The sequence below is a fragment of the Scyliorhinus torazame genome, chromosome 13, assembly GCF_047496885.1.
Source record: "Scyliorhinus torazame isolate Kashiwa2021f chromosome 13, sScyTor2.1, whole genome shotgun sequence".
Taxonomy (NCBI): domain Eukaryota; kingdom Metazoa; phylum Chordata; class Chondrichthyes; order Carcharhiniformes; family Scyliorhinidae; genus Scyliorhinus; species Scyliorhinus torazame.
The window spans coordinates 102,863,265-102,879,962 of NC_092719.1; the positions used below are offsets into that span (position 1 = coordinate 102,863,265).

Sequence of the window (16,698 nt, forward strand, 5' to 3'; positions counted from 1 at the left end):
CCGGGACAGTCCTTTTTGTGGATTTTGGGAAGTAGATAAAAGTGGGCTGTCCAGGGTTGGGAGATGATGAGGTTGGAAGCTGTGGGGCGAAGGCATCCGGAGGAAATGAGGTCGCTAACGGTGTTGAAGATAATGGCTTGATGTTCAGTGGTCTGTAAGGCAGTCACTACTCACATTTGACAGGCCCCCTGGTGGGGCCCGGTGGTTCCTCACCTCTGCGACGTCCGCCAGCCTCTGCATGGGTGACCATTCTGTCCTTGCCCCACCCCTCTCCCCACCCAGTCACCTCCAGGGCCCACTCCTCAAAGGAGGTGAGGATTCTTATATCTGGCACCCCACCGCCAGTCTGGGCCCTCTCCCAATGATTGTGGGAGAGCTTTTCCTGAGCAGACACTGAGAGGGCATCGTTAGGCACATGTGTGGTTCAGTGGAGGGAGAGGGGATGTGAAGATGGGTTTGGGGCCACTTAGAGAGTTAGGGGGTGGATGCTCCCTCGGGGTGGGGCATTGGTGTCTACTCACTCGTGCTGCCCGGTGTAGGTCATTGACCTTCTTCCTGCACTGCTGGCCAGTCCTCCTGGTCATACTGTTCGAACTAATGGCTGCCGACACCTTATCCCAGGCAGCACTGGGTGCCTTGTGGCTTACTGTCCGGGACCCAGGGGGAAAGAGGACATCCCTCCTGGTCTCCACCGCGTCCAGTGGCCTCCCCAGGTCAGCATCCCCGAATCTTTGGGCTGGTCTCCTCGGCACCATTATTGCGAGCTGACTGCGGTTGGCTGAGCAAGTGCAGTTTAAGTGCTGCTTCACCTTGTAAGCGGGGGGCTAGCGAGTGCGGTCCCGGCGAATCCCGGCGTTATTTGCGGTGAGAAGCCTGTGAGGCCTTGTTAAGTGGACCAATTGACGTTGAATTGCATTGCCGGTTTCGCGGGGCTGAGGTTAAAAAAGATACCTCTGGTAGTGGTAGAGAGATAAGAAAACTTAAATGTATTCATTGTAATAAAATTGGACACATGAAGGCGCAGTGTTGGTGGTTTAAGAAAAGTACTCAGAAAACAGACTCAGTAAAATAAGATAAGCCAGTGGGGTTTATTAAAGTGGGACAAAAAAACAAGGGGCGGGATTCTACGACCCCCCGCTGGGCTGGAGAATCGCCGGGGAGCGCCGTGAGTCCCTTCCCGATGCCCCGACGCCGGCTGCCGGATTCTCCGACGCTGGTTTTTCGGCGGGGGCGGGAATCGCGTCGCGCTGGTCGGGGGCTGTTGGCAGTGGCCCCTCCGGCGATTCTCCGCTCCACGATGGGTCGAGTGGCCTCCCGTTTTCATCCAGTCCCGCCGGCGTAAATCAAACAAGGTCCTTACCGGCGGGACCTGGCTCGGCGGGCGGCCTGCGGAGTCCTCGGGGGGGTCTGGCCCCGGGGCCCATAGTGGCCTGGCCCGCGATCGGGGCCCATCAATGCTGCAGCCGGGCCTATGCCGTGGGGGCACTCTTTCCCTCCGCGCCGGCCGCTGTAACGGTCCACCATGGCCGGTGCGGAGAAGAACCCCCATGTGCATGCGCTGGGATCACGCCAGAACACGCTGGCGTTCCTGCGTATGCGCCAACTCGCGCCGGCCGGCGGAGGCCCTTCGGTTCACGCCGCTCCAGCGTCCTTATGCGGCGCTAAATTGGCGCCCCGCCAACCCGCGCATGCGCAGTTGGGGCAGCCCAATCCTGTGCATGCGCAGTTGGGCCGCGCCATCCTGCGCATGTGCGGGAATGTCTTACGCGCGCCGGCCCCTCACCAATATGGCACTGGTGTTCTGGGGCTGCGCGCAGAAGGAGGTAGGCCCGGAGGGGGAGACGCCGGCCCGCCGATCGGTGAGCCCCGATCGTGGGCCAGACCCCATCGGACGCCCCCCCCCAGCGTTCCCGCCAGCAGCGACCAGGGGTGAACGGCGTTGGCGGGAACCTGTTGTGTCGTAGCAGCCGCTCGGCCCATCCGGGCGCGAGAACCGGCGCTCGCCGGTTCTCCGAGCGGCCCGGTGTGAATCCCGCGGCGCTGGTTTCCGGGGGGTGGGAGATTCGCGTGCGGGGGTTGGGGCGGCGTGGCCCGATTCACGCGGCGCCCCGGCGATTCTCCCGCCCGGCATGGGAGGGAAGAATCGCGGCCATTGTGTCATGTTAATATGCTCAAAAGGTATTTTGCTACAGAACTAAGAAGGAGGAAGTGTTAGTCTTTGTAACTCAGGGAGAAGAGATATATCCAGATGATTCTGAATTTGACATTCCTCAAATTAGATTGGACAATGAGGAAGTGTTAAGAAATTGGGATAAATTACTAAGTTACCTTCCAGGGGAAAATCAAAGTGACCTGAAAGAGTTATTATAGTTACATAGAGGTATATGTGGAACAAATTGGGAAGTACAAAAGTAATTATAAATGATGTAGATGTAGGAAATGCTGCTCCAATTAAGGAACATCCATACACATCCAGCACATAATAGTCAGTGTATTAGTTCCCCTCTCTCTGTAATGGGCTGTGTATGTTTCTCTCTGTGTGTAAGGGGCTATGTGCTTGTCTCTTTCTCTGTACTAGGCCGTGCATCAGTCTTTCTCTCTGTAATTGGCTGTCTACTGGTCTCTCTGTCTGTAAATGGCTGTGTATTAGTCTCTATGTAATTGGCCGTGTATTGGTCTCTCTCTGTGTAATGGGCTGCTTATTGATCTCTCTCTGTGTAATTGACTATGTATTGGTCTCCCTTGGGCAGCACAGTAGTTAGCACTGCTGCCTCACAGCGCCAGGGACCCGTGTTTGATTCTGACCTTGGGAGACTGTCTGTGTGGGTTTCTTCCGGGTGCTCTGATTTCCTCCCACAGTACAAAGATGTGCAGGTTAGGTGGATTGGCCATGCTAAATTGCCCCTTAGTGTCCAAAGTATAGATGGGGTTACAGGATTACGGGGATAGGGCATGAGAGTGGGCTTGGGTGGAGTGTTCTTTCAGAGGGTCGGTGCACACTCAATGGGCCGAATGGCCTCCTGCTGCACCATAGATATTCTATGATTCTCTCTATGTGTAAGAGGCTGTGTCATGGTCTCTCTGTGTGTAAGGGCCTGTTTATTGATCTCTCTGTGTGGAAGGGGCCGTGTATTGATCTCTCTGTGTGTAATGGGCTGTGTATTGATCTCTCTCTGTGTAAGAGGCTGTGTATTGATCTCTCTCTGTGTAAGAGGCCGTATATTGATCTCACTCTGCGTAAGAGGCTGTATATTGATCTCTCTCTGTGTAAGAGGCTGTATATTGATCTCTCTCTGTGTAAGAAGCTATGTATTGATCTCACTCTGTGTAAGAGGCTGTATATTGACCTCTCGCTGTGTAAGAAGCTGTGTATTGATCTCTCTCTGTGTAAGGCTGTATATTAATCTCTCTCTGTGTAAGAAGCTGTGTATTGATCTCTCTCTGTGTAAGAGGCTGTATATTGATCTCTCTCTGTGTAAGAGGCTGTGTGTTGATCTCACTCTGTGTAAGAAGCTGTATATTGATCCCGCTGTGTGTAAGAGGCTGTATATTAATCTCTCTGTGTGTAAGAGGCTGTGTAATGGTCTCTCTCTCTGTAATGGGCATTGTGTTGGTCTCTCTCTTTTTAATGGGCTGCGTATTGGTCTCACTCTGTGTTGAAATCCTGCCTGTGTACTCTGTGCAAATTGAAACCCATCCTTTGAGCTAACTTGTCAGTAAGAGAAGCTATAATGGAGTTTCTAGTGTCCTTCAGCGAGGATATTGTGAAGCTTCACATCACCATCCACCGCTCAGTGTGAGACACATTCTCAGACCGGGATTTGTGTGCAGTGTTTCAGTTGGACCCTCATCTACATGCTCATGAGCTGTATTAGTTACTCAGAAAGATGAAATACAGAGAACCAATATCATGTCAGCTTACAGATGACTAAAGGCAGCCTGCCGAGCTCTGGTGTTGCAAAGATTTATTGCAGTAATTACCATGGAATGTGTGGGCAATCAACGCCAGTGGAATCTGCCATCATTGGGAACATGTGGTGTGGCTGGGGGGTGGTGGAAGGTGAAGGCACTGAAAATGACAAATCCACCATTATTGCCCCTCAGTAAATTCCAGCAGTCCCATCTTTCATTTTTAATTTAAATGTTAATTAATTTGAAAGGGGTTCATCCGTCAATATAATTACTACATCGGGAAGATGATCAATCAGCAGTTTGCTGACGTCAGTCGAATAAGTGCCATCCATTAGCTGCTCCATTATTACAGTTCTGGGATTCAGTGTGTTTGAAGCCTGATGCCTGCCTGCCTGTCCTTCAATGCACTGTACACAGACAGCAACCTGCATGTGCCGAGGAAGACAATCCAAGCCATGCACCAAAAACCTTACAATGTAAGCTGCAAGAAGAAAAAGGGCCAATCCTGCCCTTACATGTAGATTGTTTGGACCTGTTCTACAAAATCTTTTGAAAAACTGTTGAATTGCTAATTCTCCAAATTAATTTGTGTATATATATGTGGGCATGTACATGTGTGTGAGCATGAATGGCATGAGTGTGTGTATAGGCACAAGTGTGAGCAAGATCATTTGTGAACAGCTTGTGTCTGTGAGTGGTGGCTATTTGCATGAATGCACGCATGTGTGAGCATGCACATGTGTATGTGTGTGTGCACACGCAAGAATGTGAGTGTATGACTGTGCATGAGATTGCGAGTGCACGTGTAAGACTTAATGTGCGAGTATGCGTATGAGTGTGTGTGACTGTGTAAGTGTGCATGCAGGACACCATGAGCGCAGAAGAGCATGAGTGCAGGAGTGCAAGAGCGTGTGCATGCAGAAGAGCTTGAGTGCATGAGCGCATGAGGGTGGGAGAGTGGGCATGCAGGAGAGAGTAAGTGCAGGAGCACGTGAGTCCAGGAGCACATGCATGCAAGAGAGCATGAGTGCAGGAGAGCGTGAGTGCAGGAGAGTGTGCGTGCAGGAGAGCCTTTGTGCAGGAGAGCATGAGCGCAGGAAAGCGTGCATGTAAGCGAGCATGAGTGCAGGAACGCATGAGTGCAGGAGTGTGTGAGTGTAGGAGCGCGTGGGGGCAGGAGCGCATGATTGCAGGAGTGTGTGAGTGCAAGAGGGCATCAGTGCAGGAGAGCATGCGTGCAGGGGAGCCGGAGTGCAGGAGAGTGTGAGTGCAGGAGAGTGGGTGCAGGAGCATGTGACTGGAGGAGAGCATGAGTGCAGGAGCACATGAGTGCAGGAAAGCATGCATGCAAGAGAGCATGAGTGCAGGACCGTGCAGGAGAGTGTAAGTGTAGGAGTGTGTGAGTGCAGGAGCACATGATTGCAGGAGTGTGTGAGTGCAATAGGGCATCAATGCAGGACAGCATGCCTGCAGGGGAGTGTGAGTGCAGGAGGGCATGAGTGCAGGAGAGCATGAGTGCAGGAACACTTGAGTGCAGGAGCGCAAGAGTGCATGAGTGCAGAGAGCATGCGTGCAGGGGCGCATTAGTGCAGAAGCGCATTAATGCAGGAGAGCGTGAGTGCAGGAGAGCGTGCTTGCAAGAGAGCAAGAGTGCAGGAACGCATGTGTGCAAGAGAGTGTGAGTGCAGGAACGCGTGAGTGCAGGAGCGCATGACTGCAGGAGTTTGTGAGTGCAAGAGGGTATTAGTGCAGGAGAGTGTGCGTGCAGGAGCACATGAGTGCAGAAGAGCGTGAGTGCAGGAGTGCATTAGTGCAGGAGAGCGTGAGTGTCGGAGAGCGTGCACGCAGGAGTGCATGAGTGCAGGTGTGCATGATTGGAGAGAGCGTGAGTGCTGGAGAGTGTGCATGCGGAACACGGAAGTGCAGGAGAGCGTGAGTGCTGGAGCGCATTAGTGCAGGAGAGCGTGAGTGTCGGAGAGTGTGCACGCAGGAGTGCATGAGTGCAGAGAGCATGAGTGCAGGAGAGTGGGCATGCAAGACAGCGTGTGTGCAGGAGCACGTAAATGCAGGAGAGTGTGACTAGCAGTATATGAGTGCAGGACAGTGTGAGTGCAGGAGCGCATTAGTGTAGGAGAGTGTGAGTGCAGGAGAGTATGCATGCAGGAGAGCATACATGCAGAAGCATATGAGTGCAGGAGAGCGTGATGGAAGGAAAGCGTGAGTGCAGGAGCGCTTGAGTGCAGGAGAGCATGAGTATAGGAGCGGATGAATGCAAAAGAGTGTGAGTGCAGGAGAGTGTGAGTGCAGGATGCATGAGTGCAGGATAATGTGAATGCAGGAGAGCTTGCATGCAGGAAAGCATGCATGCAGGAGTGCATGAATGCAGGAGCTGTGAGTGCAGGACAGCATGAGTACAAGAGAGCATGCATGCAGGACAGCCTGCATATAGGTGCACGTGAGTGCAGAAGCGCGTGAGTGCATGAGTGCAGAAGAGTGTGAGTGGAGGAGCACGTGATTGCAGGAGAGCATATGCGCAGGTGATAATGATGCAAGAGTCCGTGAGTGCAGGAGAGCGTGAGTGCAGGAGAGCGTGAGTGCAGGAGAGCGTGGTTGATAAGAGCTTGGGTGCAGTCAAGCATGCGTGCAGGGGCATGTGCATGCAGGAGAGCAGGCCTGCAGGAGTGCATGAGTGCAGGTGACTGTGTGTGCAGGATAGCGTGCGTGCAGGAATATGCGTGCGATGGAGCATGTAAATGCAGGAGTGTACACGTGCCGAGGAGTGTGCATGCAGGAGAGTGCTCGTGCAGGAGAGTATGAATGCAGGAGAATGCGTGTGCAGGAGAATGTGCATGCAGGAAAATGTGCGTGCAGGTGTGGTCTGTGCGGGAGTGCAGGAGAATGTGAGTGCAGGAGAGTGTGTACTCAAAAGAGTGTGCGTGCAGGATATCTTGCGTGTAGGGAGAGCGTAAGTAAAGGAGCGCATGAGTCCAATAGAGCTTTCATGCAGGTGCAGGTGAGTGAAGGAGTGCATTTACCCAGGAGAGCATTCGTGTAGGAGTGTGTGTGTGCAGGAGAGAGTGTTCGCAGGACTATGTGAATGCAGGAGAGTGTGCATGCAGGCGAGCGTGCGTGTAGGAGAAAGTGTGCACAGGAGCATGTGAATGCAGGAGAGTGTGCATGCAGGACAGTGTGCATGCAGAAGAATGTGCGTGCGCGAGTGCAGAGAGTGTGCATGCAGGAGACTGAGTGCAGGAGAGGGTGAGTGCAAGAGAGTGCGCATGCAGGGGAATGTGCATACATGACAGCGTGCGTGCAGGAGTGGATCAGTGCAGTAGCATGTGCGTGCAGGTGAGTGTGCATGCAGGACATTGTGTGTGCAGGAGTTGGTGAGTGCATGACAGCTTGTGTGCAGGACAGTGTGCGTGCAGGGGAGCGTGCGTGCAGCAGCATGTATGTTCATACAGGAGTTCATGAGTGACGGAGTGTGTGATTGCAGGAGCGCATGAGTGCAGGAGCACATGACTGCAAGACAGCATGACTGCAGGAGAGCATGAGTGCAGGAGCGCATGAGTGACAGTGTGATTGCAGGAGCGGGTGAGTGCAGGAGAGCGTGAGTGCAGGAAAGGGCGAGTGCAAGAGCGCATAAATGCAGGAGTACATGAGTGCAAGAGAGCATGCGTGCAGGACAGCATGCGTGCAGGACAGCATGCGTGCAGGAGAGCATGAGTGCAGGAGAGCAGGAGAGCAAGAGCACATGAATGCAGGAGTGATTGAGTGCGGGAATGCATGAGTGCAGGAGAGGGTGAGTGCAGGAGAGTGTGTGTGCAGGAGAGTGTGCCTGTTTGAGAGTGTGAGTGCAGGCGAGGGTGAGTGCAGGCGAGGGTGAGCGCAGGCGAGGGTGAGCGCAGGCGAGGGTGAGCGCAGGCGAGGGTGAGCGCAGGCGAGGGTGAGCGCAGGCGAGGGTGAGCGCAGGCGAGGGTGAGCGCAGGCGAGGGTGAGCGCAGGCGAGGGTGAGCGCAGGCAAGGGTGAGCGCAGGCAAGGGTGAGCGCAGGCAAGGGTGAGCGCAGGAGAGTGTGAGTGCAGGAGAGTGCAGAAAAAATGAAAGTTGTATCCGTCCCCGAAGACCATAGTCTGTTTTCCCCTTTTAGAGGGAGAGCTGACTGGTGGTGATTAACTTGAGGATCACCGCACCTCAGGCGAGGATCAAGTTTGAGAAAGGCCATCACCAATAATCTCATCCGGGAATTGTACCCGCGCTGTTGCCATTGCTCCGCATCATGATCCAGCCGTCCAGCCAACTAAACCCCTCACCCATGTTGTCCCCCCTGCTCCAGATTCTCCCGCTGGCTCCTCTACCCTGGACCCCATTTACCTCACCGGGGCCTTCGCTGGGGCTACGTTAGATATTCCACTCCACCCCCCCCCCCCCCCCCCCCCCCACACCTTTCACTCAAACTCCAGCTCCTTGACATTGGGGATTGCTGTAGTCCCAGCAGTGGTCATAATTCCTGATGGTGCAGCTGTCAGTCAATTCATTGGCAGTTCTCAAAGGTGAGATTTCTTGCTCAAATGGGGCAGAAATCCTTCCTTAAACCAACAAATGCCCCTCCTAGTGTTTGATGCCTATGGAAGGGGAGGACAATCTCACTTTTTCCCCAGTGCCCCATTAAATCCAGTCCAAGGTCTCTCATACCATGTGTCTTCAGGTTGCCCTAAACTTCTGATCATGTGGCTTGAAGGTTCACAACGTATCTGATGCCATGGCCTCCCGTAATATCCTTAACATCTAACTGGCATCCAATAAATTTAATAACCAAATGGACAAAATAATTGTTTTATAGCTGAGATAAATTTTAAATGCAGTATGCACTGTTGTGAGGGTGTGTGTAAAGAGGGTGTGTGTAAAGAGGGTGTGTGTAAAGAGGGTGTGTGTAAAGAGGGTGTGTGTAAAGAGGGTGTGTGTAAAGAGGGTGTGTGTAAAGAGGGTGTGTGTAAAGAGGGTGTGTGTAAAGAGGGTGTGTGAAAAGAGGGTGTATGTAAAGAGGGTGGGTGTAAAGAGGGTGCATGTAAAGAGGGTGCATGTAAAGAGGGTGTATGTAAAGAGGGTGTATGTAAAGTATGTAACGACTTTCCGTTCAGGTGACAGAAGAGAATTTTGGACAGATAAGATCCTGGAGGCCTTTATACTATCAACAATGTCATTATGACTTTCAGAATACAGAATAGAAGACTGTTGGAGGCATAACTAGGGTTCAGGTACAGTTGAGACCAGATAATTCTGTGCAAAATATAAACAGCACAAAAACCTCTGTCAAATATCCTGGTTAGAAGTGACAATGTAACAAGTGCATGCTTTGGCAATTATATTGTTAAGCTAATTGCCTTATTAAAGACTGGTAATAGACTCAACCTCCAAAAGAATATAAATGCACACAGCTGGAAGGAATTTGTGTCTCTGCTAGCTGGGTGAAGAATAAACTTGTTGAAGGTAAAAGACAAGCTGCTGTATTATTCCTCCATCATATGCTAACATTTGATATTAACAGGAAATCCAAAACTAGGAGCATCAACGTAAGATAGTTGCTAATAAATCCAATGAGGATTTCATAAGGTATTTCATACCAAGGAATGGTGACACTGTGAAACAAGGCGTAGTTGAGAGAAACAGCACAAATGCATTTAAGGGGAAGCTGAGTTCATTAGGGAGAAAGAAATAGAAGGGTATGTTGACGTGATATGTGGGATGTGATTTGTGTGGAGTTTGAAGACGATCATGGATTGATGGGCTATAAATTGTGTGTAATACTCACAGCCCTTGTAGATGTCCGTTGGGATCTGCACTGCCATGTAGGAATAGTTGACTTTGACCTTGAAGTTTGGATCATCCACAAACTCCAACTTTAAAGGATTCATTTGTTCCCCATCTGAGTTTTCATCGTCTCTATCACCACCCTACAACAAACAGAGAAGGTAATGAGAAATGCTCGGGAAGGTGGAGAGAGGAACCTTCGGGACATGCCAGAGTAGTTATTCCTGTAAGGCAGCATCATAAATTTGGGGAGAGGGCAGAAAGGTCTTAGCTTTGATAGTTTATATCTGTCTCTGTGATGTTCTCCACCTTGGGCTGGAATATTCTGATAAGATTTACACAGCAGCACTCAGCATTATTCATACCAGCACTGACGTGGATGCGGCCAAAGTTAAATGGTCAAAAAGCTACAACACCCAATTGTGCAAGTAATTCGCATGGGATGAGGTAAAACAGCTCAAGTTGAAGAATTAGAACTATCACAGGCCCAAATATGTTTAATGGCTTCACTGTACAATGTATTTCTGTGATTCAGTGGACCCAAACCTATATGAACATGCCATTAAAAATGATACTGTTGCCACTCCATTTATTCAGTGCATCACCAAATTGAATCCATCCAGTCCAGCTTCTGCTCCTCTCTGTATTAAAACAACCTGTGTAATAAACAACGGTTCCATTATCCCTCCCGACCCTCGAGGTTTCCACTGCATTCAAAGGTTCAAAGGTTAGGTGGATTGGCCATGTTAAATTGCACCTTAGTGTCCAGGGATGTGCAAGTAAAGTCGGATTAGGGTGGGAGAGTGGGGCTATGTAGAGTCTTAATTTGTTATTGAAACTGATCTTTGAACTGTCCTTTCAAGTAACTGTTTCCACCTCTATTAGATTGAGCTGATATTTGCCCTTCAGCTGCTATGTTCATACAAAGAACAAAGAACAATACAGCACAGGAACAGGCCCTTCGGCCCTTTAAGCCTGTACCGGTCATGATACCCACCCTTGGCCAAAACCCTGACAACGCGTTCCAGGCACTCACCACCCTCTGTGTAAAAAAGCTGCCTTGCATGTCTGCTCTAAACTTTTCCTCGCGGACCTTAAACCAATGCCCCCTGGTGACTGACCCCTCCACCCTGGGAATGAGTGCCTGCTCATCCACATTATTCATGCCCCTCATAATCTTGCAGACCTCTAAAAGGACACGCCTCAACCTCTGTCGTTCTAATGAAAGCAGTCCGAGTCTATTCAGCCTCTCTGCATAGCTAACACCCTCCAGACCAGAGAACATCCTGGTCAGTCTCCTCTGCACCCTCTCCAAAGCTTCCACATCCTTCTGGTAGTGTGGCAACCAGGATTGTGTGCAATATTCCAAATGCGGCCTGACTACCAAGGTTCTATACAACTGTTGCATGACTTGCCAGTTTTCATTCTCGATTCCCCGTCCAATGAAGGTAAGGATCTTGTATGTTTTCTTGACTACCTTGTCCACTTGTGTAGCCAGTTTCAAAGATCTGCACACCCAGGATCTCTCTGACTTTCTATATTCCTAAGAACTTTGTCATTTACGTATTATTTATCCTCTATGTTGGACCTACCAAATGCATTACCTTATCTGGATTAAACCCCATTTGCCATTTCTCTGCCCAAGTCTCCAACACCACTAGTCACAACCTTCCATTCAGAAAATCATCCTTCTACTGCTACCCTTTACCTTCTGTGACCGAGCCAGTTCTGTATCCATCTTACCACCTCACCTCTGATCCCATGTGACTTCACTTTTTCTACCAGTCTGCAATGAGGCACCTTGTCAAAGGCTTTACTGAATTCCATGCAAACAACATCCACCGCCCTCCCCTCATCAATCATCTTTGTCACCTCCTCAAAAGACTCGATCAAGTTAGTGAGGCACGACCTCCCCTTCACAAAACCATGCTGTCTATCGCTAATGAGTCCACTTGTTTCCAAATGGACATAAATTCTGTCCCTGAGAATTCTCCCCAATAATTTACCTACTACTGACGTGAGGCTCACTGGCCTATAATTACCTGGATTATCCCTGCTACCTTTTGTAAACAGCGGTACCGCATCTTCTCCAGTCCTCTGGGATCTCACCTGTAGCCAATGAGGATACAGGTATGTCAGTTAAGGCCCCAGTAATTTCTTCCCTTGCTTCCCTCAGTATTCTGGGGTAAATCTCATCTGGCCCAGGAGACTTATCTACCTTAATGTCTTTTAAAAGACCCAATACCTCTTCCTTTTTGATGTCATCATGACCCAGACTGTCCACACACCCTACCCAAGAATCATCTTCCACAAAGTCCTTTTCTTTGGTGAGCACTGATGCAAAGTACTCATTTAGTACCTCGCCCATTTCCTCTGGCTCAAAATATAGATTCCCCCACTGTCGTTAAGTGGTCCAATCCTTTCCCTGGCCAGCAGTAGTCCAATCGTTTCCCTGGCCACCATCTGGAACTACTCAGGTGTGGTAATATAATCAGGGCCTAGTTTTAAGGCCGATTAAATTGGATATCTTAAATTAAAAAATTCAGCACTTTAAATTAAATCCACAGTCTGTTCCGGCAAGAAGCCTGCAGAATCCAAATATCTGAATATACAGAACTCAAACAGGCTGCTGAGTCATGTCTAGAGCAGCCCCTGATAACGCATCAAGTAATTATAACGCCTACTTGTGATGCTTTGGCCTATTGTCCACAGTTCCTGATACCCCATCAAGTGATTATCGCTGTACATAAGATGCATTGGCTGATTTTCCACCGTTCCTGATAACCCATCAAGCAATCATCGGTCCTCTTAGAGCGGGTTCAGGTGCCTTGTCAACAGGTCATCAACCAGACCATTGGGCGCCGAAATCCTGCCTCCTGAGATTCCATTGGCCGAAGGTCGAGGGCAGGTGGAAAAGAAGGTGGCTGGCTACAGGGGGATAAAAAATAGGCATTCTGGACGTCTAGGAAGCGAAGACCTGAAGTGGAGACTCGAGACGGGGGGGCAATCGAGACCAGACCAGACCAGGAAGGAAGGAAGGAAACAAACAAGCCAGCGAGAATCACCTTCGCAAAGAGGAACCAGGGGATTCAGATCTCTCCAGCATACCATCCCACCTTTGCAGGTAGTATAGTCAAATCCTGGGTGTTTCTTGTATATATAGTGGGTAACGTACGGGTTAACTATATTTAATAAAGTGTGTTGCATTAAATCTGTGTCCGTACTTTGTTCTCCTCATAAATAAAGACACCTGGGTAAACTTTGATTGAGGAGATGGTTAAAGTATCTGAATTGGACAGATACAACACAGGGTTCCGGATTTATTTAATTCTTCCGGCAATGCTGCGGTGCCTGTAATGATATGTATATAGTCAAGTTAGTGAAGGGTTAATTATTACATCTCTTGTGTAATTCAAATACTAGAGGGCACCACCATTTTTCTATATTTAAGTCAGTCCCTGAGGGAATGCTGGGCAGTGTTAGTGAAGGAGAAAGCAAGAGAACAGCACTAGGTGAAGATTAGATTAGAGAGAGTTAACACAAGGTTATTATTAGTGATTATTTAGATTATTGATTACTGCTAGACAGATTCAATAATACTTTATTATTAACTATAGCTCAGGAGCATGTGCGAACTTCATTGAATTAATCGTTATACAATAAATGAGTTTGGTTTCAATCTGATGATTGGTGGATTCTTTGTGATCAACTCAAAGGACCATTCTGGAACAAAAGGCAAAGAACACGACATATTACCACCAAGGGTAATATAACATGCTACCAGGAGTTGAAACACAACATAGTACCAAGAGTGACTGCTAGTTATATAGTTTAGTAAGGATTTTGTCAGAAAAACTAACATGCAACTCGAACTTTTAAGAACAGACCTGTCACTGCGAGATATCGAAGAATCCAGGACTGATCGAGAAAGCTCACGCTCCACGACAAGTCCGGATCAATGGTGAACTAAATGTTAACTGGCGCATGTTTAAACAAGAGTTTCAATTCTATCTCTCATCCTCTAATCTAGAAACTGCCAGAGATGAGCGAAAAACTTCTCTATTTTTACTAATGGCTGGGCAACAGGCCATAGAAGTGTATAACACATTCTATTTTGAGAATGATGCTGAAAAAAATAACTCTGAACTGGTAGTTAAACAATTTGATTATTATTTTGAAAATAATGAAAATCTCAGCAAAAGACTGCAAAAAAATAAAAATTCTTTCTCAAGATTCGATGAAAATGTGCAATGCGAGGAAACAATCTAAAAATAGATGTGCCGAACTGTTTAATCATCAGAGTGAAAATGTTTTTCCCTCCGTTGAAGCTATGGCGCAGTTGAAAATGAATCGCGCTCAAAAAGACGAATGTGTGGAGCGCACCCGAAAAAAAACAAGCAATTCTGATTCTGCCCATTCTGCACATGTGCGGGACCAGTTTGCACATACTCACTTAAAAAGGTGCGATACCATTCTGCGCATGGACGAGAAGCTGCGCATGTGCACATAGAAAAAGAACGCAATCCGGAAGACGATCGATTTGTGCATGCGCAATCGAAGTTTCCGCATGACGTCACGAAGTCTTGACATCAGAACATTTTGGACACGCCCAGTCAAAGGGAAACTTACCGAAAAGTGAAAATAACAGTTTAAAAGGCACAAAACTCGGGTTTTTTAACCTCACAAGGTAAAAAGTCAGCCTGAATCTGAACAAATAGCTGAAGAAAACCTTTGCAGCACCATGCAACATGAAGAAAATGTCAACAGATCTATAACTAAAGAAGGTCAATTGTACATTGAAGAATATTACTCCGACATGGCTGAGATATTCGGATTTGATGATCATTGTATTCGCAACACAGTTGAAAAGCTAAATACCACTCTACTAATGGTGGACGAATCCAATACCTTCATGGAATGGCAGATCGTTGCTACGTCGGCTGACTGTAACCTGTCAAATAAACAAGAAGAAAAAGACTCCACACAGCGAGCACTGAAAGACTCCAACAGAGAGCACTGAACAACTCCAGAGAGAGCGATGAAAGACTCCACACAGAGAGCGATGAAAGATTCCACAGAGAGCGCAATGAAAGACTCCACATGACAGACTTTAGAATGGAGCAATGAAAGACTCCAAAATGAGAACAATGCAAGAAGAAGACTATGAAGGTCTCTCTAGCTTATTTGATCAACAAAAAGACTATGAAGGTCTCTCTAGCTTATTTGATCAACAAAAAGACTATGAAGGTCTCTCTAGCTTATTTGATCAACAAGAAGACTATGAAGGTCTATCCAGATTATTTGGTCAACAAGAAGATGACTATGAAGGTCTATCCAGCTTATTTGATCAACAAGAAGATGACTATGAAGGTCTAACCAGCTTATCTGATTAACAACAAGAAGACTATGAATGTCTACTCACTGTCTTTGCGAATAGTGACAAAGTGATCACAATTAGCATACAATATGTACATGACATCAGCGAGACTGACAGATCTCAGCTGGACTGTACAAAAGAACATGACAATCAAAGTAAAACAATAAATGAATCAATTGAGACCACATCTATTCTAAATAACGTACAAGAAAATGACATCTTGGAGAAGTTGACTCCAGAAGAGGAGCACCAAGAAGTCAAACATACATCAGATCAACCAGAAATGACTGATGTCACCAAGATCAATGAAATATCAGATCATTCAAGTGAACCAGAGATCATAAAGTGCAACGAAACATCAAATAAAACAAAGGACACTGAAACTAAAAAGTTTGAAAATGACTCAAACAATCCAGACGGAAGTTATTGAGCACAAAAAGAGAAACTATGGAACAACAGACTGTACACAATGATACGACTCTGAAACTGAAGGACAACTGAACAGCACAGTCCAAAACAATGCCGGGACATTGTTCAGACAAAATAGAATTTCACGAGTTCATATTTGCTCAAAGACAAAAAAGCACCGAAAGAAGACCAGGTCAGACAACAAAAGTGGTCCAACCAGTCGACCACCTGATGATGACTTGTTGGTGCCTCAGCACACCGCGAGTGAAGACTAAGGACAGTCTCAATTTGTGAATCGTACTTGTTGAACTTTTTCGTATTGATTTTTCACTACATGTTAAATTCATATACATGTCATATATTGTACCAATATTATACAGTTTTTCCTTTGTAAACAGAAAAGAAATAAAAAAAGGGGGGATGCAATGATATGTATACAGTCAAGTTAGTGAAGAGTTAATTATTACATCTTTTATGGGGGAGGCGTTTTCAGAACCCCAAAATGTATCATGGAGTTCAACCAACCTCCCCCTTTAATGTATTTGTTGCTTTTCCTAGCACACGGCTTTTCCCTAGGTGTGGGATTACAATTCTGGACACGTGGGTTTTTAAACACAAAACACTGTTTATTCCATGAACTCAACTTAACATCTTAAATAAACATTGGATCTCTTCAAACTTCCGAGAGACTTAACACCTTTAAACAGGATCAAATCAGGTTAAAGGAATTACTATAGTTTAAATCACCCAAATGATCCAGAGATGGTCTTTTATTGCAGAGATCCAGCTCACTGCAAAACATAGACACACACCCAGCTCTTTTCCTTCAAACTTGCAGCTCTCTGGAAACACACAGACACTCCCAAGCTCTTTTCAAACTGGCTTTCTCCTTTTAATCAGCTCACAGCAAAACAGCCAGGCACTTTGAAGCTGCTCTCAGCAAAACCAGCCTGGCACTTTTCAAAACTTGCAAAAATTAAATTGCAAAATGGCTGAACTGAGCTGAGCTCCACCCACTCTATGACATCACTGTTTTCTTAAAGGTACATTGCTTAAACATCCAGTTCTTAAAGGTACCCTCACATGACACATCTCTGTGTAATTCAAATACTGGAGGGCACCACCACTTCTCTGTATTTAAGTCAGATCGTGAGGGAATGCTGGACAGTGTTAATGAAGGAGAAAGCAAGC

General features: G+C 47.6%; 1 protein-coding gene across 4 annotated transcripts in view; it reads right to left on the reverse strand.

The window, feature by feature from the left end:
• The window catches only part of cacna2d2a (calcium channel, voltage-dependent, alpha 2/delta subunit 2a), a 1,719,882-nt gene that overhangs the window by 647,828 nt on the left and 1,055,356 nt on the right, over positions 1-16,698 (reverse strand). For all 4 annotated transcript variants that reach the window (XM_072472012.1, XM_072472009.1, XM_072472008.1 and 1 more), the window contains one exon: positions 9,724-9,865. In XM_072472012.1, coding sequence (XP_072328113.1) covers positions 9,724-9,865 — 142 coding nt within the window. The remainder of the gene's footprint in view (positions 1-9,723; positions 9,866-16,698) is intronic.